The 26,741-nt window shown below is 43.6% G+C and overlaps 1 protein-coding gene across 5 annotated transcripts in view; it reads right to left on the reverse strand.

Annotated features, from left to right (window-relative positions):
- The window catches only part of LOC103699336 (mediator of RNA polymerase II transcription subunit 15a-like), a 39,780-nt gene extending 18,782 nt beyond the window's left edge, over positions 1–20,998 (reverse strand). For 3 of the 5 annotated variants that reach the window (XM_089929632.1, XM_088718311.2, XM_039119784.3), the window contains exons 1-3: positions 20,794–20,998; positions 6,635–6,746; positions 617–755 (exon numbers count right to left, since the gene is read on the reverse strand). In XM_089929632.1, the coding sequence (XP_089785758.1) occupies positions 617–755; positions 6,635–6,746; positions 20,794–20,912 (370 nt within the window). In that variant the 5' untranslated portion in view covers positions 20,913–20,998. Of the gene's footprint in view, positions 1–616; positions 756–6,634; positions 6,747–20,793 lie in introns of those variants that run through there. The other 2 variants (XM_088718313.2, XM_088718312.2) reach the window with 2 other exon arrangements.
- Positions 20,999–26,741: the final 5,743 nt, after the last annotated feature.

Genomic DNA, 26,741 nt, shown 5'->3' on the forward strand with positions numbered 1-26,741 from the left:
ACCTTTAAAAGTTCATCCCAAGCAGTATCTTACTGCTTGGTTTGGCGAGGTTCAGGGCCAGTTCAGAACCAATACACCCTGATATGGACCAAAAGGAGTGGCACAAAGCCACAAACCCAGTTCAACATATGCAGGGGCATATTGGCCAGATAAATACAGTAAATACTGGCCAATACAAGGCTTTCACTTGGCTTTTCAATCCTTGTTAATCTAATGGTATAATGATACAAAGAAAAGAAAGCTTAAAAAGAAAAAAAGACATGGAAACCAAAAAAACATGTGTCTATGTGTTAATAGTTTGGAGAAAAGCATGAAACCATATTATCTCAAGTTAACCCAAATGTCCCAGACAGCATAACCAGACAAGCAGATAAACATGTATGGAAAGAAATGGCAAACATGCAACATGGAATAAGAATTCACTAATAGAGAAGTTTAATGGGCCTTACCTGCTTTAAGATTATACTGGATCAAAATAAGAAGACTATATATATGAAAAGGCAAAAGAAGCTTTTTTCCATAATCTTTGAACTAGAATAAGTCTTTCTCTTTAGTCAAAAAATATAAATCAAAAAACCGAAAGATATATTATGCTTCATGTTAGAAAAACTAATACCTTTTGTGCCAATTCCTGGATCAGCTAAATTTTGGCTCTCAGTAGCAAGGACTGATAGTGAAGAATTAATTCCAGCACCATTTTGAGCTCTTGTTTCCATTGTAAGCAATTTTGCAGAAATTCTCCTCTGATATTCATCCTGAAATATACAAAATAGGAAAAGTTGCTTACCATGGAAGATTTTAGCTCATATTAACAGGAAAAAGGGGGGGAAAGGTAGGAATAAGCATGTGTTGGGCATGAATGAAGACACTGGAATGTAAATCGGCAATAAATGGACTTCGACCCAGGATGCTCATGTCTCTAGCAGAATTTTTTGTAGACTTGATAGCAGCATAGTACGCCATTCTAGTTAGTACCGGTGCAAATTGAGTGCACCATACCATACCGGTATTGCACTGTTACATTTTATGGGAAGCATACTCAGTGCCGATACGCTGAACTAACCCTCTTACCAAGCATATAAAAAATGTACCAATATATTACCGGTACAGGGTCTAGTACCAAGATGGTGAACCTTGGATAGCAGTGCGTAATATTATGACCTATTGCATCTATTCCCAAATTCCATGGTAGATATCTTTCACAGCCTGATACCACTGACCATGTTGCCCTTCTGGGAAGCTTACAGCATCCCTCAACTCTTGTCCCAAACGTAAGCCAATGTTTGGTTTGTAAGCAAGTAGAAGGCTACTAAGAGATCTCATAAAATCTGGACAGGAAAAGAAAACTGATTTTCCTGCCTCTTAGAATGATCACACCAAGGTTGCAGTTGTAGACATTCAGGCACAACTTCCAGAGAAACTCATAAACCCTATTCTTGAACAGAAGAGAGTCAATTAAGGGTAAAAAGGCAATGCAATGGTTTCAGCGTGATGATCTTAACTCCAAGTTCTTTGATGCTTCTATTAATAGATGAAAAGCTATGACTAGATTGATAAAATATAATAACCGGATGGTTTAGTTTTTGAGAGGTAGATAGCATAAAATATGCAGCACTTGATTTTTTATCAAGTATTCAATCAAATTGATTACTCAACCTCGATTGATAAACTCACATTCAAAAGAATCACTTCACCAGATTCTAACAGATGGGTTGTGCCAACAGATTCATTTGGAAATGTAAATAGGTGGTACTTCTATGCACAACTTGTTGATGAAAAATAATATATTTCATTAGTGGTTGAAGGACTGGATTCAATGATCAACCCACAAACACTAAATTAAGGAGAAGATTTCGAGTAAACTTAACTAAATATAAGTTCTAAAACCAAACATATGCAACACAACATATCATTTAACACTCGAGGTTTGAACAATGGTATGGATCATGAATGATTAGTAACATGTAACGCATCACTTAACATTCAGTGTAGATTAAAGCATAAATGAAACAGGAAAGATCAGCACGGACGATTGTAAGGATAAACAAAAAATAAATGATAAATACTGAATATCAGATCATAGGCCATGCTTCCAATAGGCAACTCACCACCATTGATAAATCGATCAAAAAAGAAAACCAATTGGCGATCTGCAATCAGAGAAGTCCTGCATTGAGACTGGTCTGTGATCCTCAATATCAGAAGCCCCATCACCACAGAACATGGGGAGAGCCAATCAGAGGGGGGCCATGCTCCCCCCTACCCGATTTCAAGTGATTTCCAGTACATGTATTACATACACAAGGTCTGCCAACCACCCTCATCATGAGATGTGCCCCCCAATCACCTCCAATATCTCACAGTGGTTAGACTGTTCCAATTTCCTCTCTCTCTATCACATTATTTTGAAAAGGTTAAATTAAAAAAAAATCATATTTTTAAAAAATTAAAATATTTCTATATTTTGGATTGGGTGTTGAGACAAATTTACAGGTGGATATTGGTGAAACTTCCAAACTACAGAGCCCTCTTGCTCCCTCCATTTCTCTTTAGTAGGGTTGTAATCAGGTCAAACTCTAGTTGGATCCATGCTGTATCCACATCCAAACTTGATAAAGAAAAATCAAGTTCGAATTCATGTTGGGATCCATCAATTTAGAAAGCTCAAAATTCGCATCAAGCTCAATCAATAATTGTATTTGATTTAGGATTGGAGCGCATGATTTTAGTTAGACAGCTAGCAAAGGTCAACAATTCCCAAAATTACAAGGACTCCTCACAACAGTCCTCCATATATGGTGAATTTGTGGCAGATTGCAGTAGTAAAGGAGCACGACATGGGAAGTAAATGATTGGTTTTCAAAAAAAAACAATTACTTTGAGAATGATTTTTAAGTTCCCATTGAAGTTAGATTTGATTGAAAGAGAATCAGAATATAAGTGCCACCTAGGTGTTGGGAACTGAAATGATGGTGTTGGAAAGTTAAAGAGAGCTTGTTCGAGAAAAGTATAAATCCGAACATGGAGAAAAGGAATTAATGCAACCATATATACATTCATACGGTTATCGGGTCGTTGGATTTTGATGGGGGGCAAAATGGATCGTCCTGCTCACAACAATAGGACCACCTAATTTAGCCAAATAGACCCCAACACCGATTGAGCCGGACCTCGGTCCCGCTAAAAGCCAGTCCGACCTCGGGCTCTGTCGAAGGCTCAGTTGACCTCGGCCGAATCTCTCCGCTGCCACGACTTGCAGTAACCTCCTCTGATGTTTATAATGACGTCCCGACCAAGCTCGAGGTGCCCTTATATATTTGCCGACACGCCCCGACCGAGCTCGGAGCGCCCTTTATACTCATCGACGCGCCCCGATCGAGCTTGAGGTGCCCTTATATATTCGCTAACGCATCCTGACCAAGCTCGAGGCATCCTTATATTCGCCGATGCGCCCCGACCGAGCTCGGGGCGCCCTTTATGTTCGCCGACGCGCCCCGACCGATCTCGGGGCGCCCTTTATATTCGCCAATGCGCTCCGACCGAGCTCGGGGCATCTTATCCATTAACGCGCCCCGACCCTCGAGCTCGAGGCGCTCTACTGGACGACCTCGGGACCGGAGAAGTGAGGCCGACCTCAGCAACCGCCAAGCCAACCTCTCTGAATATACGCTGTGGCCCCTCATCGAGCTCGGCCTCGCCCATGATAGCATCCTCGTGCGTGCCCACGCCCACCTACATGGCCGTACATTACAACGTCACCGCGCCATGCTTGCTTGCTGGCTAACGACAGTGGACAACGCCATGCTGCTCCAGCCATACCCCGTCGCATCCGTCAATGCCTTATCGTTCACAGAAACGGCCTATACCGTGCGCCTCAAGCAAGCTCTAGCTGCGCACCATCTGTCTAAAACCTATCTTCTCCCATGATGAGGACAGGTCATACCTCCGCCATCTGGACACCTCTACGGAGACTATATATAGGCCCATTAGGTAACACTAAGAGAACTTTTGGACCAACTAAGATCCACTCTAACTTGGGTGTCGAAGGGCCCTCACCGGAACCACCGGTGAGGCTTTGTGCAGGTATGCCGTCGCGCGGGAGGTGGCTCTCCTCATTCTCCGCCCCGGCCAGTAGCTCCCTCGACTCCCCCGACGTGGTCACCCTCGGGCCAAATTTGAACCACAACATATTTGAATATAGCTCAATAGTTACATCCAAGTTTGATCCAATAAGAAATTGGATCCTATATATGGAAATCGACTTCATTCCAATAAGGTTATAGAAAACTTAAATGGATCCATACCCCATTATTGTAAAATATTTAGATCAAGTTATTGGATTTTCAGATACCATTTATACACCTACTCTCTAGGATCATGTGCCTCTCTCTCTTCTTTCTCTTTATACACACTAGCCAAAGATGTTAAGCAGCTCTCTCTCTCTCTCTCTCTCTCTCTCGCTCACACACACACACGCACACAAACGCTCTCTCTTGGACACAAGGTGTGACTTTAGATAAACCCGGGCTCCATGACTTCATTGCATTGATAAGACTTCGAGGGAACACATGGCATTGCTTTGAAGCAAGACTTAGAAAAAAGGGACCATAAGTCCATATATGCTGGTGATTCCATTTCTACAAACTAATGTGCTTCAATTAAATATTTATTTTAAGTGTGTTTTGTTTCCAAACTATCCCTATTGGATTTTTATGCCTTATGCCTGAATTCCTAGTTTCTAGTATGATATCAATTCTATTAAACTATCTCTATTAGTGTTGCTTCTGTTTTTTTTTTTTAATTTATAAGATCTTCTCCCAAAAGGAACCTGAAGCTAGGTTTCTTATCTTCTCCTAAAACGCTTTGTTTGATTTTTCGTTTTGTTGAAGCATTTCTCAGATATTGTTACCAAGCACATTTTTTCTAGGAAGTACTTTTCTTCAAAAAGTTGCAAAAGTACAATTCTTAAGCAACACCAAACATTACCCGAAAAAAGTATAACTTTTATCCCCCTTCAACCAAATACATTCCTATGGGACTTACATTCTGCTGATGTCTATCAAGCGGAAAAGAAAATAAAAGGCTAAACACCATGGTGTGCCCACATAGCAGCCGGCTAAATGAAACATCCCACACATCACCTCGAGATATGAGGTCCCACTAGAGTCTTTTACTTAATTATTCTATATTTTCTTTTCTTTTCTGCTGTAAGTTTTCAAGAAATGATACAAACTGGCTTGTTTTGGAAAGTTCAAATATGTCTGAAAGTTATAATGAAGCTTGGAGTAGGAAGAAGGTGGTTTGTAAAAGGTCATTCTTCTTTCTGTCATCATATTATTTTTTTTACGAAAAGAGCTCCCATCATAAAGACCTTCTTGAAAAATGTCATTCTTTTTCAAGAAGGTCATTCTTTTTTAGCTGCCGATGTCTATGCATTACCTCATAGAGACCTTCTCGATCTAAATAGTAGAGAACAAAGTTTTAGTTTCCTCCTTGCCTTTCATTGTTGTTAAAAACATAATATGCTGTATCGTACCACACTGGACAGTATCGGCATGCCGTACAGTGCCATACCAATCCGATACTAGAACCGGTGGCGTACCGACACTCGGTACATCAGACGTACCGCTTACGATACCATACTGACACTATGACAATGTGGCACCGGTATGGGGTCCGGTACCAGTATAGCGAATCTTACTTAAAAACGCCTATACTAGTGAGGAAAAAGTCACCAAACCTTCATTGCTGGAGTCAATCGATTATAGTTTTATGCTAGAGCTCATTCAAAAAAGAGCTCCCCTCACTATTTATTTGATCTTTCAAGGTTGAAAGTTTTAATCCAGAGAAGAACACCATCAAGAGCAGTAGCAATGCAAGTGTTCTTTTTTGCTAGCACAACATCCCCTGGGTGTGAGGACTCAATTAGAACAGAAAGTTTGCATACAAGATCCCCTAATTTACATGTATGCTGAAATTTGAAGTCAAATTACAACTACCTTCAATTGAAGGAGAAAGCAGAAACCTGGGTACCAAATTCTCTTTTTCCAGAATTTAAATTTGAAATTGACGTAAGGAGATAGTATTCAGTGAAATTTAGATTTCAATGCTCCAGAAAGGGTTTTTCTCATGGGATATTTCCATAAAATATGGCTAGTCTCCCTGCTTGCTATTTTGCTGCAACAGCATCATACTTACCCCTAAAACCAATATAATGTTTTCCACAGCAGGACTGCTCACTGATGTGTTCAACTCAAACAAAGTTCTTAGAGATCAAAGAATGGAAAATAGTAACCTTGAAGGGGTTTCAAACATCCAATGCCTTACAGTTTATCCTAGTAGAGATTGCCTGATTCGTCAAACTATTTAGACAAAGATCATATATCTTTTCAACCTTTGTCTAAGCTTTCTTAGTTAATCAGTCACCTTAACATGAGCATTTGTCATGCATATTGTACGTACAAAATTATCAGCAAACCCTGCCAGATTTTATGCATGGAATCTAGTTTTCCATAAGAACTAAATAACAAGCAGGAACGGTAAATCAGGTAATGGTTTTGGATATGTCTTTACCTGGCCACTTTATCTTGCAACAAAAAGCAAAGAAAGATTGAAGAAAAGCAAATGAACAAACCTGGCTAGTAGCTGCAGCGTAAACCTTTTGCTCAAATCGAACAGCAAGTTTCTGAAAATCACTTAGACCCTCAGAAGCACCTGGTGGGAAGTGTTTCTTTAGAGAGCTGATTCTGTGCATTTAAAGAAAAAATAGAATTAATTGATCAAAACATTATGCAGAAGCTACAGGTGGCTGAAAAAATTATCAACAAAAATTAATGAAGAAAATTTTAATCTGTAAAAAGGACATGATGAACATCAGAAAATATTGAAGAAAATTGATTTTATACTGATCTAACAGTCAGGAAAAGTGACATAATGTCTTCTAAAGAGTATAGCATTCCTACTTTCCTAGTATATTGGCGTGGAAAATCTGCACGGGGGAAAAAGAAAAAAATACAAGTAATTACGCATCCTTGTGAGTGTAAACATATTGACCTAAATCACCAGATCAACATGTTTATACTAGTTGCTTGCAGCTACCCTGGAATCTGGACCAATATGTAAAATGCATTCAATATCGAAACTTGCTGATATAGGAAAACAATAAAACAAACTGTGTCATCTTTTAGCAGTATCATAAATCAAAGAAGTAGCAACACTTAACCATAAGCAACACGTATTCAAGCAACTGCCTATACTAGTGAGATGTCTATTACCTTATATATGTGATAACCAAAAAGCCTTACCACATATAAGCAGGGTCAGGCCTTATGCATTCTTCACCCTTCAAATGTTAGAATGAAAAACCATAGGGAGAAAAACAATGTATAATCTTCCTCCCAATTTTCTCAGGCTTCACATTGACAAACAAACAACCAGAAGTTATCATCATAGTGATTCCACAAATTTTAATTGCATATAACTACAATACAGAGCTTGAGTTCTTGGTTTCAGTTTCAACTAGACCAAATGAGTTCCAGCTTGAACAATTTTCAATTGAAAATTACTGAAACATAGAATGGTCAATTAGAACAAGAAAAGATGTCAGATGGACAAATAATAAAAATAAGTAAGCTAGATATCATCATAACGCATATTCTATTTATCAGGAACTTTGGGTGTATTTTTTCAGTAGCTTCAAGCATAAACATATGTAAGATGTCAAATAAAAGATTCCCCTTAAAGTGTAAGTTTATTATTTGATCACATATTGACTCATCAACAATGAAATGCCTAAGTTTCACCATAAATGGGCATATGTCAAAAAGTTTACGTAAATCTGTATCTCCTTGCAATGTAATAATGCAGTGCTCCCATATCTTCTGAAAACTGCTTCTGAACATTTAAAAGAGGAGAGCAAAAATTTGGCATACGTACTTCATATACAGCATACACTATGGATTTGGCCCCATCATTTTCTGCCAAAACTGCAAAACTAGCCTCAATTCAGTTCAGTTTTGGAGTTTTGAAAAAGAATCCCAGTCGTTCTGTATTATCTTAGAAAGTGATATACCTCATTCTATAACACTGTAGCTCATAAACAGTGACATGCTTCATCCTGAGCTGGTCCTAGATTCACCAGAAGTTCACCCTAACATCCTCATCTCTAGTGCATTTTCATATGCCTAAACCTTATTTGATGCCCATCAATCTAAAAAATACAACATAATCCGCATCATGCTATATTTATATCATCTTTGATGGGAATTAAAATAGGGTTAGACCAGACATGGATGTCGCATCTGAGAAAATCGACTTATCGACAGGTAGGAGATTCTGATCAATTTCACAGATGAAGGTAGCAACAATTTCTCTAGCTTAATGACCAAATCACAGATAACATGAAGATCCACTTTGCTATAGACGAAAGAAGAGAAGAAAAAAAATTAAATTCGTTTTCTCATCTTCAAAAACTACAACACTATAACAGAATTCTCCATGAATATTCAATGTGAGATCCATGGCCTTTCCTAATTAGGGTATGGATCATGATATATCGAAGCCTCCCTTATCCCTGTACAATTGTAAATATAATGATCCTGAATTCATAAACTTGACAAAAGAAAGGAAAGAGGGGGGAGTCTATCCAAGACACTCTTCCTATAAAGACAGATCAATGGGCTCCAAGTGCATTGAGGAATACATGTGACATCTTAACACTAGTATAGATATAATCATATAATCCTAATTGTTAGAGCATCAAAAGAATTAAATGATAAGTATTTATAATCATGGAGTACTTTTTTACTTGCTTGTTCCTTAAACTCTCTTTCATGAGACAACCACACCATACACCTTTTGCCTAATACTTCTGCACAGTTTGTGCGTGGTACACTGTGTCGATCGGTACTAATGCATACCTACTGTACCATACCATACCAGTACCAACTAATATATAGTATGGGGGCCATACCGAGTTTCGGTACGCTAAACCAACCGCCATAATAGGCGCACCAGCATTGTACTAGGATGGTACCAGTACGGAGAGCGAACCTTCTATTTTTACAGTGTTGTGTCCCACAAGATACTTGATATGCCAAACTAACCCTCATATCAAGTGTACCGATACTATATTAGGATGGTATTAATATGGGGTTCGATACCATGACGGCTAACCTTGCTTCTATCTTTACAATGTTGCATCCCACAAGATACCAATCCACTATCCTGCAAAGTTACAACCTAGATTCCAACTAAAATCTCACCCATTCTCCTAAGCAAGGGTCAGTAAGGATTCTCCATTGCACATAAACTCCGCCTCACTGTAGCGCAAACTAAGAACAACCTCTCAACGCTTTTCAGAATGTCATAATAGAATACCTTTCTGCACACCATGAGTGGCTATTGGACCCTCTTCTACAAGGCAAATTAGATCATTTTGAGCACAAAGTGCTAAACTAGCACATAAGTGCATGATCATCCTATCTTCTATCGTAAGAACACAACAAGAGGTGTGGTTATTTTTAGCTAGGTGGACAAATATTTTTTTTTTTGGTAACAACGACATTTCATTGGCTCTAATGTGGGTACAGCCAGCCAAGTCTAGAGAAAGTAAATAATACAAAAAAGAGGGTATATCTACTGCAGTTGTCTAGATGAACTCTTTGGAGTTCCGGACAACAAATGAGGCAACTCAGTCTGATGCTCTGTTCGCCTCCTGAAACACATATGCTGCCTGAAAGGATCCCCACTCCTAGACCAGTCTGCGGGTCTTGTGGATCAACGGGTGACCATCCCCATATCTATCCGCTCTTCGTACCCAATCAATCACCGTGGATGAGTCTCCCTTGAGGCACACACAATCGGCACCAAGTACACGCTTCGCATAAGAGATACCCTCCCAGGCTACAGTTATATATATCCATGGCAACCACATATATATATCCATATCTTTCAGCTTGCAGACATGTGACATATTCTTACACATATATATATCCATGGCAACCACAAATGTCCAAGTAAAATTGCATGGCATAACTAAGAAGTACTTCATGTAACTACCAGACTAGCATCTAAATCATGGATGGCATGATGATATCAGATATCAAGCAAGTTTTAGGCATACAATCTAGGATATCAAGATCACTCTAGTGAAAAGATCATGCAATAAAACTTATTAGGTTGCTCTACAGGTCATGGAAAAGCTTAATAGGTGGTTATCAGTCAAAATTTAAAAGAAGGTCCTCAACCACAAGGCTCCCACCACTGTGGAATTTGGGGAGGTTCAGATGCATGTAACCTTAGCCCTATGTGCTGAGAGGCTATTTCCATGTTTTGAACCCATGACACCCAAGTCATAGTGCAGCAACCTTACCATTGCACCAATACCCGCCCTCTAGGTGGTTGTTAGTCAAAAAGCCATAAATAAGTCATGTTTCTCCAGCTTGAAACCACATCAAAAAATTTTCCAAGTTGTATATAAGATGGTTCAGTAATATCTTAGCAACAACAACCTAAGCATTTGTTGCTTCTAACGTATAGAGGTATGTGAGACATTTGATAGGTCATAACAAGAATGTCATACTCATGAGATCATCATGAAGTAATATCTTAAAGACTTGATTTAATTAACAAGCCAATAAAATATAATCATTGATGGAGCGAGTAAGAAAAATCGATGAGGTATCCATACCAGCCAGCACGTTTACATAAACACAATAGTTTTGTAGGAGATGTTAGCATATGATATATTCTCTTCAATTAACCTACGATGTTGATACAGTGCCCATTTCATCTACTATTTTAAACATATAAAAATACAAACAATCACAACATGTGTGATAAAAATTACAGGGAAAGATACAACCATTTTCAAACTAATTTACCTATTCGAATAGTTGTATGCATAATAATGGTACTCCGGAAAGCTCTTATAATAGACATATTATGGGAAGGTCATTGGCTAAAACTTATCTAGACTTTTAACATCTTGCCTACTACAGAATGATGTTTGTTTGTCATTATCATAACCAATTTGTAAATCAAAATTCCATATCCTCTATAAGATAGAACTGACCATCTATAGTAGTGGCTACACAAGATGGTGGACTTATGAATTGCGTTGTATAAACATGCACTTAAGTGTACACATCAACATGTAACAACATAAATGGATATAGCACCTTTCAAGAAGAAAGTGCAATATAGGTAGAAATTTTAACCTTAGCAGCATGTGGTCTCCAAATGTCCAGCATGTAGATAGGAGTAGAGCCAGGGGACATGGTGGGAGAGGGGCATGGCACCCCAAAATTTTGGGGTTCCTTTTGATTCCCTTATGGTAAGTACAAGTGCAAATATTGGTGTTGGCCCCACTCCACTCATAAAATTGGTGAAAATATGTTATCCCACTACCATGAGAAAATTGGCCCCTCCTAGTTACTCTATCTTCTCTCATCCTTATGTCATAATTAATTTTAATTAGAAAAACCATGCAATAAATCTCCATCGAACCCTCCTAAAAACTTTGTAGTCTATAATATATTAATCCATACCCTCTTTTTTCTCTGTAATCAAATAAAGGAAGAAAAAGATATCTTTGCCAGTATTTCACATCTCCACAACTCCATCCAAACCAATTGCCCTCTTTTAGCTCCTCTCTGTATAAATGTCTATCTCTATTTCAACTAATTTTTAAAAAAAAACTGTTTAAAGCTAGACAAGACAGAAGTTCAAATGGCACGAGAGAGAGCAGAAAACGAAATCTATCCCAAGTGGGAAGGCAGTGAGGGTGAGGAAGAGGCCTTTCCCTTGACTGCTTCAATGTTGTCGAGCCGGAATTGGTACTGAAAGACGATCCTATTTGGCTTTCTTATTTTCATGCCTATTCAGTGGCCAAGATGATCTCCTCGCAAGAAGTATAATGTTTCATTTATTCCTTAAACTTATTTGGTCATAACCAATGACTGTTTTTTTTCTTGCTCAGTTATTTATTTCCATCAAATGTATCGTTCTTTTATGATTATTTGTTTAAGGGCTCTTTGGATGCATCAATAAATAATCCATGGATTGTTCCTCTACAAGGCTACCATTAAGTATTAATTATTTCATGGGAAGGAAGAATCTTTTCTAATATGGAAAGTTAAGATTACAAAACTCAAGAAAAATTATGACAGTGGAAACCGCCTTTTAAATGGAATCCGGTATTCTATATTTTCTGGATTACAATCTCCGAAGACCAAGGAAGGGCTCTTCCTCATTGATTTTCTTCTCTCCAATCACTATCCATTCCCTTATCTTCAGCTAAATGGAGAACTTATCCTAGAACATCCTATGCCTGCACTTCCAAATAGAGCTTAATTCTTCTCTTCTTCCATGTACTGGTGTCTAATAATAATTGTTTGATTGTGAAGAATGTTTGCTTCGATTAGGATCATAATCTTAGAGAGAGCACTTTAAATAGATTTTGCTTTGCTGTTGATTAATGATGTAATCTGTTAGCAAATAGACAAAGCTTTGTTTGTACTTTATCACATTAAAAAATAAATAATATGATCATTAAAATTTCACAATTTGAAAAAATACTTTATATAAATATGGTAAGATTTTACTCCAAATCATCGCAAATTCAATTCTTTTTCTAGCATCTATAAACTTACTTGTTCTTCTTAAATCCATGATTTTTTTAATACTGCACTATGGAATTGGGCCTAAATCATCATGATTTGAATATCATATGAATACTAAAATAGATGTGTCAAAGCATTATTATTAGTAGACATGGCAGGAACTGACAATCTAACCTTGCCTCCTTCCCCGAGGCAAAATCTTGGCTTTCCCCCTGTATATGACAAAGCAAGTTTTTCAAAGAAGATTTGCCTATGTGCTTCTTGAAAAGGATTATTAAATAAACAGAAGTAATACAGAATTTACTCTAGAATCCTAACATGGATCCCTTCAAGAGTATAACCTTGTCCACAGGGTTCTAAAATAGGGTCTTTCATATAGCTTAAATAGGGTCTTTCACATCCCTTATCCTTCTTTAATTTTTCTACTGACATTTTATGCATTTGATGAACCTATACATGCAGCTGTTATCATAAACAGCACAAAACAACTTCTCATAACAAAGGGAAAAGGGAGAGGTCAAATTGATCTCGTGGTTGATTTTCAGAACCATCCACTTTGCCATGAGCGTTGCCGTTAAGTTTTTGAACAAAGTGCGAGCGGCTTCTGCACCGAGGCGGGTTCGTAGGTCTCGGAGTCTCGGTTTTATAGAATCGGAGCAAGCACCAACAAAGAATAGGTTGAATGAACCGGACACCGTACCTCACCCGAAATCCCGCTGCAAAAAAAAAAGGAAAGCACCTGCAGCGTACAAGCGGAGGAGTCTTTAGGTAGTCTTTTCCTATTTCCGAGCTTGGTTGGTTAGCTCCTTTCGTACTTGTATTGTATTTGCTTTTCGTTGACTAGCAGAATCAACGCTTGAGCCTACCTTCGCACACCTCCGTTACTCTTTAGGAGGCATCCGCCCCAGATAAACTACCCACCTCGCAGTGTCCCACCCACCCACCCACCCCGAATGATCGGTGTGGCGGTTAGGCATCCTTAGACGAAAGAGTGGTCTTTCAGGATTGGTCGTTGTGTGTCACCACCTCCCATTGACAAGGTGTGAGATACGGGCTGAAGTCGGTAGCCCCAGCCGACTTCAGCCGCGTCTTCTTTTGGGAAGAGCCGGAACAGAGGATCGCGATTGCGATCCTCTCCGGCTCCTCCGGGGACAAACGAGGCAAGGGCGCCGCAGGGATCCCGCGGCACCCCCCCCCCTCCGATCAATCCGCGGCCAATCCCGGCCGCGGATTTCGCTCGGCCGCTGCGATTCACGCGGCGGAGAGCCGATACAAGGGGGTGATAAAACCCCCCAAGCCCTCCTCCCTAGGGCACCTCCAAGCTCCTCCTCCTCCTCCCTCCTTCCCTCTTCCTCCTCTCCTTGGTGATCGGCGTGCCCTCCCGGCCGAGTGCTGTCCGAAACCCTGTCGCGAGTCTCCCCTGTTTTGAAATCTTCTTCCTCTCCGCAAAAGCGCCGCTGCCACCGTCGTTTGACCACCGGATCGAGCAGCTGCAGCCGAGACCTCCCTCCTGCCGCCTCCGTCGAGCACCGGTAAGCCTCTTTTGGCCCTTTATTTCATGATGTTTTTTTTCTGTTTGGGCCCCAAACCGAGGTCATCCTCGGACCCTCCCTTCACGGCCGAGCCGCCGCGGCACCCTGCTGTCGGCCACGACCGCCCTACCGACGGCCGCGTCCCTCGCAAGCTGCCGGCCAGGCCACCGTCCGGCCACCCTGCCGCCCCCCCCCGGGTCCTTTCTTCCTTTTCTTCTTCATCCCCTGTCCGTGGGGGCTTGGGGAAGAAGAAGGGCCTGTCACGGGTCCTATTCACTGCGGACCCAACTTGGGCCCGGTTCAAACCTGAAACCCAAAAAAAAAAAAAACCCGAAACCCAGTTCAGATCCGAGCCCGGAATCAGAACCCGAAACCCGAACCCGGAACCCAAAACCCAGAACCCGAAATCCGAACCCATTTGGCCAATAAATAGAATTTTGCAGTTAAGCCCTTGTTCACAAAAAGGATCTTCTGTAATTTGTATTTGATCCCTATAGAAAAGATTTATTACATAAAGGTCCCCAACTATATTTTATTTAGCCCACTCGAGCTTTATAAAATAGTACCCTGTAAATTAAGTATTAGTCCCTGCAATAAATTTTATTGTATAAATGAACTAATTAGAAGCCAACCTTAGGGGTCCTACTTAGCTGGGTCTATGCGGGCCCATTGGGCCGCGCCCAATATGGGCCTATCGGGCCATGCCCATTATGGGCCAACTCTGGGCCCTATTGGGCCGTGTCCAATAGTATTATTTTTGGATTTTTGCTTAATTCTGATATTAACAAAGAATTAATTAAATTTAAACAGGTGAACCTGACTGCCTATCTGAAGTAGGAATTAAGCGAGAAGAGGTAAGTAACTTAATGCTTTAAAGTGCATTTTCAAAATTATTTGATAAAATAATTATTAATAGATTAAATTCTGAAATATGTTTTGTATTTAGTAAAATGGGTCCGGCATGTTAAATTTCATTTGAAAATTATGCTCTGAAATCCGTAAACTATGACTGAAAAATTTATGAAATCTGTTTATATATATATATATATATATATATGTATTCTCAGCATGGCTATGATCTGTTCTGTTCTGTTCTGGCCCCGCCAATGGGGATTATACGTTGGACCTGTCGACTTGTAATCTGTGAGGAACCGGTTTCGACACCGCGCCATCGGTGATTAGAATAGTGGTTTCTGGACACCGGCTGCCATCGGTGGGTAAATATAGTGGATTTGGCACTTTTGTGCGACACCGGCGCCATCGGTGGGTAAATATAGTGGATTTGGCACTTTTGTGCAACACCAGCTGCCATCGGTGGATTAATATAGTGGATTTGGCACATTGTGCGACCCATGCCACTGGGTTACGTGGCCGTAGCTTATTATGTTGAGATTCTGGCATCAGAGTTTTTGGAAAAATGATAATAAGTTTTGAAAATAGTAAAACGATGTTATTTATTCCAGTCATTATCCTGTATTTTGACCTGATATGCTCCGACCCCACTTTGGGGTATTTTGTTGCTTACTGGGCTAATGTAGCTCATTATTTTATTTTCTCTATTTTTCAGATCCAGAGGCTTGATCGCACGGGAATGGGGAGTGCGTTAGATGTTCCAATGATTCCATCAGTTATTGGTCCTTTAGTTAGATTGATTAGAGTATTTGACTTACGTCAGCATATGTTATTTGAAATTTTGTAAGACTGCTTTTATATAAATTTAAATAATTATGTTAGTTTTGAACATCTGTATTTGCTTTGATATGATTCGATGCCTTGCACGCCTGTGCGGCCCGCCGTGCGGGCGTGCGGTGTCTGCCGCGCCTCGGGCTCGGGGCGTGACAGATTTGGTGGTATCAGAGCTCAGGTTTAAGATCACTAGGGATTGTAACTGAAACAATTATATTGAGCCTAAGTTTTAGGATTCGTAGGATCCGTCAGAAAGGTTGAGAGATGGGTAGGAACCAGATAAGGGGATAATGTTTATTTATTTTATTAACTATTTCGTATTATTCTATTTGGATGATTTTATAATATCTATATATTTTTACTGAATCAGAATGCCGCCTCGTCGTGTCCGTAGCCTGAATCGGATGGTCAGGGGCTCTCGGGGAAGAGCCCCTACCAACCAAGCTGGCGAGGCATCGCATAGCTCAAGACCCCAGAGTCAATCAACTTTAGAAACTGCCGCCGGAAATCAAACCCGGGTGCTCGAACTGATTGAGGAGGTCGTTGTGTTAGTACGCCAACAGAGGCAACAACCTCAGCAACCCATCCAGCAAGTCGTTGATCCTCCGGAGCAAAGGAGTATAGCTGAATTCAAGAGAATGACTCCTTCAGTTTTTAAAGGCACCACTAGTCCTCAAGAGGCCGAAGCCTGGATAGAGGAAATGGAGAAAGTCTTCAGAGCAATGGAGTGCACCGATGAAGAGAAGGTCAGATTTGCCACCTATATGCTTCAGGACCGAGCTCATCATTGGTGGATGTCTGTGGAGCGCACATTGGCACCCGAGCAGGAGGCACTTACCTGGCAGAGGTTTCGCACAGCCTTCTACTCCAAGTATTTTCCTTCAAGTCGCCTTAGGGAGCTAGAGAGAGAATTTCTAAATCTGTCTCAAGGAACTATGACCGTGGATGAGTATGAGGCAGAGTTTGACAGGTTAGCTCGGTTTGCTCCCACCCTCGTCATAGATGCAGAGTCTCAGATGAGGAGATATGAAGAAGGATTGAAGCCTCAATTACGTCGGGGTTTGGCCGTAGTGCACTCAACCAACTATGATGACCTGGTAGACAGGGCCAAGAATATGGAAATTGTCTGGAAGGAAACACAAGATTCAAAAGATAGAATACAAAAGAAGAGGAGCAGAGATGATGATACTCATAGTGGACAGAATTCTAGTAGGACAGCAAAATCTCGTAATAGGTCTGGACAATCAGAAAAGTAGGGATCTTATGGAGAGACTATTCAACAAGACCAGTCTAAATGTGAAGCATGTGGTGGTGCCCATAAGACAGAACTTTGTAGACGATTATCTGGCGCATGTTTCAGATGTGGCCAACAGGGTCATAAGATAGCAGAGTGCCCTCGCAATCGGCAAGTATCACAATCAAATCGGAGGCCTCAAGCTACAAGGACCCAGCAAGTGCAAGGTTCTCCTGCTCCGGTTCAGTTTGCTCAGCCTTCTTCTCCTAAGCAGCAGATAGGAGGGAGACCGCACACACAGGGTCGTATTTATGCACTGACTCAGCAGGATGCTCAGGCATCCAATACTGTGGTGTCGGTACACTACCGGTTGTTTCTGTTTATGCTTATATACTGTTCGATTCTAGTGTTGCACATTCATTGTGTCATGGATATTTGTGCGAAAACATGACCTACCTTGCGTGCCGTTAGAGTATGATTTACATGTTAACACCCCTGCCGGAAGTGGGATGATTGGTAATCAGGTCTGCAAGACTTGTCCGGTTCAGATAGTAGGTAGAGACTTGCCTGCTGATTTGATAGTTATAGATATGTATGACTTTGATATAATTCTTGGTATGGACTGGTTAGCGTCACACTTTGCTACCATTAACTGCCATGAAAAGCGGATAAAATTTCAGATCCCTGGATACATTAAATTTAGCTTCGTAGGTAGTGGTGCCTATACTTTCCCTCGAGTTCTCTGCTATGCACGTTAGGCAGTCTATATGTGTGGTTGATAGAAAGGAACATGTGTTGAGGAGGTGCATAATCCCTTATGTTAAGATCTAGTGGAACAATCATTCAGAAAGTGAGGCTATATGGGAACTGGAGGACGAGATGAAGAAAAAATATCCGAGCCTTTTTGCAAGCTAAGTCATGTTAAATTTCGAGGACGAAATTTTTCTAAGGGGGAGAGAATGTGAGATACGGGCTGAAGTCGGCAGCCCCAGCCGACTTCAGCCGCGTCTTCTTTTGGAAAGAGCCGGAACAGAGGATCGCGATTGCGATCCTCTCCGGCTCCTCCGAGGACAAACGAGGCAAGGGCGCCGCAGGGATCCCGCGGCAACCCCCCTCCAATCAATCCGCGGCCAATCCCGGCCGCGGATTTCGCTCGGCCGCTGCGATTCACGCGGCGGAGAGCCGATACAAGGGGGTGATAAAACCCCCCAAGCCCTCCTCCCTAGGGCACCTCCAAGCTCCTCCTCCTCCTCCCTCCTTCCCTCTTCCTCCTCTCCTTGGTGATCGGCGTGCCCTCCCGGCCGAGTGCTGTCCGAAACCCTGTCGCGAGTCTCCCCTGTTTTGAAATCTTCTTCCTCTCCGGAAAAGCGCCGCTGCCACCGTCGTTTGACCACCGGATCGAGCAGCTGCAGCCGAGACCTCCCTCCTGCCGCCTCCGTCGAGCACCGGTAAGCCTCTTTTGGCCCTTTATTTCATGATGTTTTTTTTCTGTTTGGGCCCCAAACCGAGGTCATCCTCGGACCCTCCCTTCACGGCCGAGCCGCCGCGGCACCCTGCTGTCGGCCACGACTGCCCTACCGACGGCCGCGTCCCTCGCAAGCTGCCGGCCAGGCCACCGTCCGGCCACCCTGCCCCCCCCCCCGGGTCCTTTCTTCCTTTTCTTCTTCATCCCCTGTCCGTGGGGGCTTGGGGAAGAAGAAGGGCATGTCACGGGTCCTATTCACTGCGGACCCAACTTGGGCCCGGTTCAAACCCGAAACCCAAAAAAAAAAAAAAAAACCCGAAACCCAGTTCAGATCCGAGCCCGGAATCTGAACCTGAACCCGAACCCGGAACCCAAAACCCAGAACCCGAAACCCGAACCCATTTGGCCAATAAATAGAATTTTGCAGTTAAGCCCTTGTTCACAAAAAGGATCTTCTGTAATTTGTATTTGATCCCTATAGAAAAGATTTATTACATAAAGGTCCCCAACTATATTTTATTTAGCCCACTCGAGCTTTATAAAATAGTACCCTGTAAATTAAGTATTAGTCCCTGCAATAAATTTTATTGTATAAATGAACTAATTAGAAGCCAACCTTAGGGGTCCTACTTAGCTGGGTCTATGCGGGCCCATTGGGCCGCGCCCAATATGGGCCTATCGGGCCATGCCCATTATGGGCCAACTCTGGGCCCTATTGGGCCGTGTCCAATAGTATTATTTTTGGATTTTTGCTTAATTCTGATATTAACAAAGAATTAATTAAATTTAAACAGGTGAACCTGACTGCCTATCTGAAGTAGGAATTAAGCGAGAAGAGGTAAGTAACTTAATGCTTTAAAGTGCATTTTCAAAATTATTTGATAAAATAATTATTAATAGATTAAATTCTGAAATATGTTTTGTATTTAGTAAAATGGGTCCGGCATGTTAAATTTCATTTGAAAATTATGCTCTGAAATCCGTAAACTATGACTGAAAAATTTATAAAATCTGTTTATATATATATATATATGTATTCTCAGCATGGCTATGATCTGTTCTGTTCTGTTCTGGCCCCGCCAATGGGGATTATACGTTGGACCTGTCGACTTGTAATCTGTGAGGAACCGGTTTCGACACCGCGCCACCGGTGATTAGAATAGTGGTTTCTGGACACCGGCTGCCATCGGTGGATAAATATAGTGGATTTGGCACTTTTGTGCGACACCGGCTGCCATCGGTGGGTAAATATAGTGGATTTGGCACTTTTGTGCAACACCGGCTGCCATCGGTGGATAAATATAGTGGATTTGGCACATTGTGCGACCCATGCCACTGGGTTACGTGGCCGTAGCTTATTATGTTGAGATTCTGGCATCAGAGTTTTTGGAAAAATGATAATAAGTTTTGAAAATAGTAAAACGATGTTATTTATTCCAGTCATTATCCTGTATTTTGACCTGATATGCTCCGACCCCACTTTGGGGTATTTTGTTGCTTACTGGGCTAGTGTAGCTCATTATTTTATTTTCTCTATTTTTCAGATCCAGAGGCTTGATCGCACGGAAATGGGGAGTGCGTTAGATGTTCCGATGATTCCATCAGTTATTGGTCCTTTAGTTAGATTGATTAGAGTATTTGACTTACGTCAGCATATGTTATTTGAAATTTTGTAAGACTGCTTTTGAATAAATTTAAATAATTATGTTAGTTTTGAACATCTGTATTTGCTTTGATATGATCCGATGCCTTGCACACCTGTGCGGCCCGCCGTGCGGGCGTGCTGCGTCTGCCGCGCCTCGGGCTCGGGGCGTGGCACAAGGGTTTAAGAATACTGGAAGCAAACACAAAGATGGCGAAAAACAAGTCTTCGCCTTTCGCTGAAAAGCCCTAATGGGTCTTCTTCTTTTTTTTTCGTTTTTTTCCATGTCCATGCTCTACTTCAACACTATCTGCCCACCCCTCGAAAAATAAACCATATTATCCCAGATCACCCTCACCAAAACCACAACAGAATCAATGTCACAATTTCATTCATAAGGGCGCTACTAATCAATCAAAAAAAAAATTAGAAACAGGAAGACAAACCACAAATAAAAGGAATCAAGGACCGAATTATGGAAAGAAGAAGGGAGGGGCAAAAAAGATTTCGAGATCAACATTAAACCATCCATCATAAATCCCTAGCAGGGAAACAAATAAATCGAAAGATAAATATCGAAACCAAAGGAAGAGACAGGAGGTTTCGCTCACATCTTGCCGACGACCCTCTGCCGCGACTCGGCGTTGAGGTCGGACCTCCAGTCGGCGGGGCGAGCGTCCGCGCGGGCGGAGCCCTCCACCCTGGAAGGATTCCGAGTGCTCCCTTCCATGGGAGTGAACCGGGGTTGAAAGAAGCTCTCAGTCGGGAGAAGTAGAGAAAGGAGAAGCGAAAGCCCCTCTCCCTCTCTCAACGAGTTTGGAAGACGGACGAGACGGGGGGGGTGTCCTATTTATAGGAGGAGAGCAGGACGGCGGTTTTAAAATTTGGGCGTGGGGAAACGCGTTTTGGGACCAAGGAAAGGACGCCCTAGTAGGGATTGGGGAATCGTGAGAATCATGTGTGATGGAGTCCGGGTCACGCGCGCATTCAGTACACGAAAGTTGTGAGTCTAAAATTTAAGCGAAGTCCCTCTCTGATAATTTTATTATTTTTAGGCCACCTTATGTTGCTTGCGATGCCTAAGTGACGTGAAATAAAAGATCTGTAATTGTTAGGGCTGTTCTATCTGAATATTGCCATTATTGTGCACTTATTTTCCATTATAATGGCCAACAATGCATGTTAAACTGCTACTAATGTCATATTGGAAAATTTTAGGTGGGCACTCACTTTAATACTAGAGAGTTTAATACCTTGATAGTGTCTTGTCCTGAATACTTTGTAGTCAAGCGAAATTTGTTAGTTATCCTGGAGAATATGTGAAATGCAAGATTTTTTTTTCTACCAATATCTCATTTTGCATCAATATTAGAGTCCCACCAATACGATATAGCCAATGTATATATAATTATATTTTCTATAAGTTTTATTAAATAAATTGTTTAATTAATGAAACTCAAAAGTAATGTTTAAAACTAGTTGATAATCCTAAGTTACCTTTTATTTTGGTTGTCATTTAATAACTCGATCCCAAGTTAGATCTCCGAGAATTTGGGCTTCCCCAAAACTTTCTGACATATCGGCAGAGATAGATTAAAATCTCGATGTATCTTAAAATCTCGATGCATTTTAGTCTCAGACACTCACTCGGATGATGAATATCATAGGATCTAAGAATCTTGGTGAAATGTGAAACTCGTAACAAGTCCTTGGCTAGTTATTTAATTACATTCACTCTTTGTTTTTTCATCTTGACTTTGTAGTCCTTTGAAGTGGAAAATTAAGATTTTTTGACTCTTTTTTGTGCTAAGAATCTTTAATTTCCGAAACTGCTCCAAGTTTATTTCGATAATAAAAGGAGATCATTATCTAGCCAATGTGCACTTAAGTTCCATTAAGACAGTAAGTAGCACTCCGCATGGCTTCTAGCATCATCTGTCTTAATAAAGTTTGAAGTAGGCTTGACATTGTCCAAGAAACTTGTGAAATGAAAACAAAGTCCTTGACTAACACTTCAATTATATTTTGGGCCACTTTATTTTTTTCCATATTGAGATCTGCAAATGATTTGCGTTCTCTATATGAGATATGGATCTACAATGGTTTCAAACCTAATTAAATGTTGCTATTAATGCGTTTCAGGGCCCGCCATGAATTCCCTTTATATGTTCCTATTTTTGCTCCTCCATTCCTGCTATTGTGTCCAAAATAGTTTGTTAATTCAGATCCTATAATTTCCCACTCCAACTTTCCATAAGAATATTTGCCTTTTTGTCAGAATGCTCATTTTAATTTCATTCCATAAGATCAACACACATGAACAACCCTATAACACATTGTTCTTGTTGGGGGAATATGGTTTTTCCCCCAGTCACACAATTACCCCTAAGAAGTTGCACAACCGCCGACCTTGGACAGCCGAAGTCGGCGTCCGACCTCGGAACATCCGACCTCAGAACCTCCGACCCGGAAAATTTTCAACACCCGAGGTCTATTCTTGTCAACCACCTACTACGGCCGTACCCCTCCGAGGTCCAGCCGAGAGCCATACCCTGCCACTGCCCCGGCATTTATTGCGCATGACCCCTGCAAACCCCTAGTTTACTCAACAATTAATGAGGATCTCCGGCTTACTCCACAATTAATGAGGATCTCCGGCTTACTCCACAATTAATGCGGATCTCTGGCTTACTCCATAATTAATGCGGATCTCCGGCTTACTCCACCATTAATGCGCGTGGCTCCTGTTATCTACGGACCCACAACTCTCCACGGCAAGTCAGCCCAGCAGAGTCCAATCAACAATGATAAGTCTCTGATCTCGGCCATACCTCCGACATCGATGCAATGATTCGCCCGATCGCGTGCTACTTCGGGTCGTACGACGACCTCACCTCCGACATCAATGCAATGATTCACCTGGTCGTGCGACGATCTGAGCAACATGCCGAGCCGTACAATGACCTCTCCCCATCACATCTCAGGTAAACCGACTCTCCTCTATAAAAGGGGGCCCTTGCTCCCCAGAGAGGGGGTTGGAAATTCTGCACTCTAGAAGCACTGTTCTTCTTCTTCTACAATTTGCCCCCCTTCTGACTTGAGCGTCGGAGGGCCGGCGCCGGAAAACCCGGCCACCGACGTTTCTGCAGGCACCCGGACGGAGGACGCCGCCCGCCGAAGGACCGCTGCTCCCTTGTGAAGACTCGCCGCTCCCTCTCCTCGACCGAAGATCGCCCCGGGGTCCAATTTCCAGCAACAGTTGGCGCTAGAGGAAGGGTCGAGTAGCGATCATGAAGCTGAGAAGCAAGGGAGCCTCCAACATCTCCCGGCGTCCCCCGCAAAGTCCTGGACGCTCCGTCCAGAATTCGCCTACTCCGGCTGACCCAGTTCCTCAGGTCCAGCCGGAACAGTTCAATGCCCTGGTACAGCAAGTCCAGGCCCTGGCCGCCACCGTTCAGGGCCTGCGACGCGAGGAGGCTTTACCAATGCTCCCCCCGCAGGCCCAGGTCCCGCCGGAATGTCCTCCCAACGGCCCAGTCTTCCCAGGCCAAAATTTGCATGGCTCCTCCAGAGCCAACAATGAAGAGCGGACTTCCCCCCAGAGAGAGCTACCGGGGGAAGATCTCAACAGAAGACCCCAACCCTCTGAGGCCGAGTCGGCTCCAGACCACCGTGAGCCGGAGCAGACCACGGCGACAATCCCACGGGTTGGGGAGCTCGACAGGAAAGTTGAGCACTTGGAGCGCCAAATTGCAGCGCTCCACAGTAAGAAAGCAAGACAAGAGGGAGACTTCGAGTTCACCACCAGGTCCCCCTTTTCCCGCCAGATCGAGGATGAGCCGGTCCCCGCGAGGTTCAAAATGCCTCAGGTGGAGCCCTACAGTGGAATTACCGACCTCCTCGACCATTTGGAGAGTTACCAAGCCCTTATGGCTCTGCAAGGGTCCTCAGAGGCCATACTTTGCAAGGCCTTCCCAGCGACTCTTCGAGGGACCGCTCGGCTTTGGTTTTCTGGACTAAAGCCGAACACGGTATCCTCCTTTGAGCAACTCGGCAGGCAGTTCGCCACCAATTTTGCTGCCAGCCGACGCCAACGACGGACGTCAGACTCCCTTCTGGACATCAAGCAGAAGGAGGGGAATCCCTCAAGGAGTATCTGGACCGCTTTACTGCTGCCACGTGGGAAGTTCGTGAGCTAGACCAGTCGATAGCCATGTCGGCTCTAAAGACTGGGGTCCGCTCCTACCGATTTCTCTTCTCCATTGAGAAGAGCTTCCCGGCCGACTTCACCGAAATGCTGGCCCGAGCCCGGAAGTATACCATGGCCGAGGAGGCAGTTGCCCCCAGGCGGGGTGCGATTGAGCCCGCCTCAAGGAAACAGAAGAAACGCCGCGAGGAACGCGGCCGACAGAGAAGCTGATCCCCCCGTCGAGAGAAGAACCTCCCTCGGCTGAGGAGCCCCCCTCGGCAGCAGGGGCGAGCTCAGCGGAGGACCCCACCTCGACCAAGATCTCCACCACGGCCTCGGACGTACCCAGGAAAGTACGAGAACTATACACCTGTCAATGCCCCCCAGGCCGAGATCTTGATGGAAATCGAGGGTCGGGATTTCTTCCGACCCCCGCCTCCTATGCGGGATACGGGAGTTTTCCGCAATCCTAGAAAGTACTGCTGCTTCCACCGAGACCGTGGGCACGACACGGAGGATTGCTTCCAGCTCCGGGACGAGATAGAAGCGCTCATCCGCCGGGGAGTACTCAATCGGTTCGTGAGGAACCAACGTGAGGCAAGGAGGCCGACGGAGAACGCCGCACTGCCTGAAAACTCGGACAACAACAGGCCCATTGCCGGCACCATCAATATGATCGGAAGGGCCTCGGCAGGAGCAGCCGCCCAGGGAGCACCCCCGAAGCGCCTGCGTGCTGATGAAGTCATCTCGTTCTCGGACGAGGACTTGGAAGGGGTTGAGACCCCCCATGATGACGCTGTGGTCATCTCTATGATTGTAAATAAGTTCGATGTAAGACGTGTCCTAGTTGACAATGGAAGTTCAGCTAATGTTTTGTACTATCATGCCTACCAAAAAATGGGGTTGCCAGAAGGACATCTCCGGAAAATTAATGCCCCACTGGTTGGGTTCACCGGAGACTCGGTCCCAGTTGAAGGTGAGGCCAGCTTCCTTGTCACAGTTGGCCTCGCTCCTCGGGAGAGCACTGTGAGGACGGACTTATTTGTGGTCCGTCTGCCCTCAGTCTACAACGCCATCCTTGGGCGGCCAGGGCTAAACGCCCTTCGGGCCGTGGTTTCAACCCGCCATCTGCTCATGCGATTCCCCACCGGCCGAGGAGTAGGCGAGGTCCGCGGAGACCAGTTGGTTGCCAAGCAGTGCTACATGGCGGCCCACAGAGTAAGGCAACCGACCGAGGCGCCGATTCAGCCAACAGGTCCCTCATTACCCATAGAAACCCTGGATGCAAGGGACACCCTTTGGAAGAAGCAAGTAGAGCCTGGTGAGCTTCTTGTTCAAGTTCCACTACGAGAAAATTTTCCTGAGCTAACTGTGCAGGTCGGCTCCGGCCTTGGCGCCCGCGAGAGGAATCACCTCATCAGCTTCCTGCGGGACAATGCCGATATCTTCGCCTGGTCGCCCGCGGACGTACCGGAAATTGACCCTGAGGTCATGGTCCATCGACTTCAGGTGAAGCCGACCAGCAGACCAGTAAAGCAGAAGAAAAGAGGCTCCGCCCCGGAACGGCAACGAGCTGCGGCCGAGGAGGTGGATAAGCTCCTTGAAGCCGACTTCATCCGGGAGGTCTCTTACCCAGACTGGCTCGCCAACGTAGTCCTAGTAAAGAAGGCCAACGGAAAATGGCGCATGTGCGTGGACTACACCGACCTGAACAAGGCTTGCCCAAAAGACAGTTTTTCCATTCCAAGCATCGACCAGCTCGTCGATTCCACCTCAGGGCACCAGCTGCTGACTTTTATGGACGCCTTTTCAGGGTACAATCAGATCCGAATGGCGCTAGAAGACGAGGAGAAGACAGCCTTCATCACCGACAAGGGCACCTATTGCTACAAGGTGATGCCCTTCGGCCTAAAGAACGCGGGAGCCACCTATCAGAGACTGGTCAGCCAAATTTTTAAAGACCAGATCGGCCGAAATATGGAAGTTTACGTGGACGACATGCTGGTGAAGAGTCGAACGGCGGAGCACCATGCAGCTGACCTCAACGAAACATTCTCCAAGCTCAGGAGATACCGAATGAAGCTCAACCCAGCGAAGTGCGCGTTCCGAGTCACCTCGGGCAAATTTCTGGGCTTCATAGTGACCTAGCGCGGAATTGAAGCCAACCCTGAGAAAATTCGAGCGCTGCAAGAAATGATGCCCCCGAGGACAGTCAAGGAGGTGCAGCGGCTTACCGGGCGAGTTGCCGCCTTAGGGAGGTTTGTTTCCCGGTCGGCCGAGCGCTGCCTCCCATTCTTCAAGATCCTCAAGCGGCCAAAGGACTTCCAGTGGTCAGAAGAATGCCAGCAGACCTTCGAAGAGCTCAGAAGT

The sequence above is a fragment of the Phoenix dactylifera genome, chromosome 3 (assembly GCF_051530095.1).
Source record: "Phoenix dactylifera cultivar Ajwa chromosome 3, Ajwa_hap1_PhDact_Kaust_v1.1, whole genome shotgun sequence".
NCBI lineage: Eukaryota > Viridiplantae > Streptophyta > Magnoliopsida > Arecales > Arecaceae > Phoenix > Phoenix dactylifera.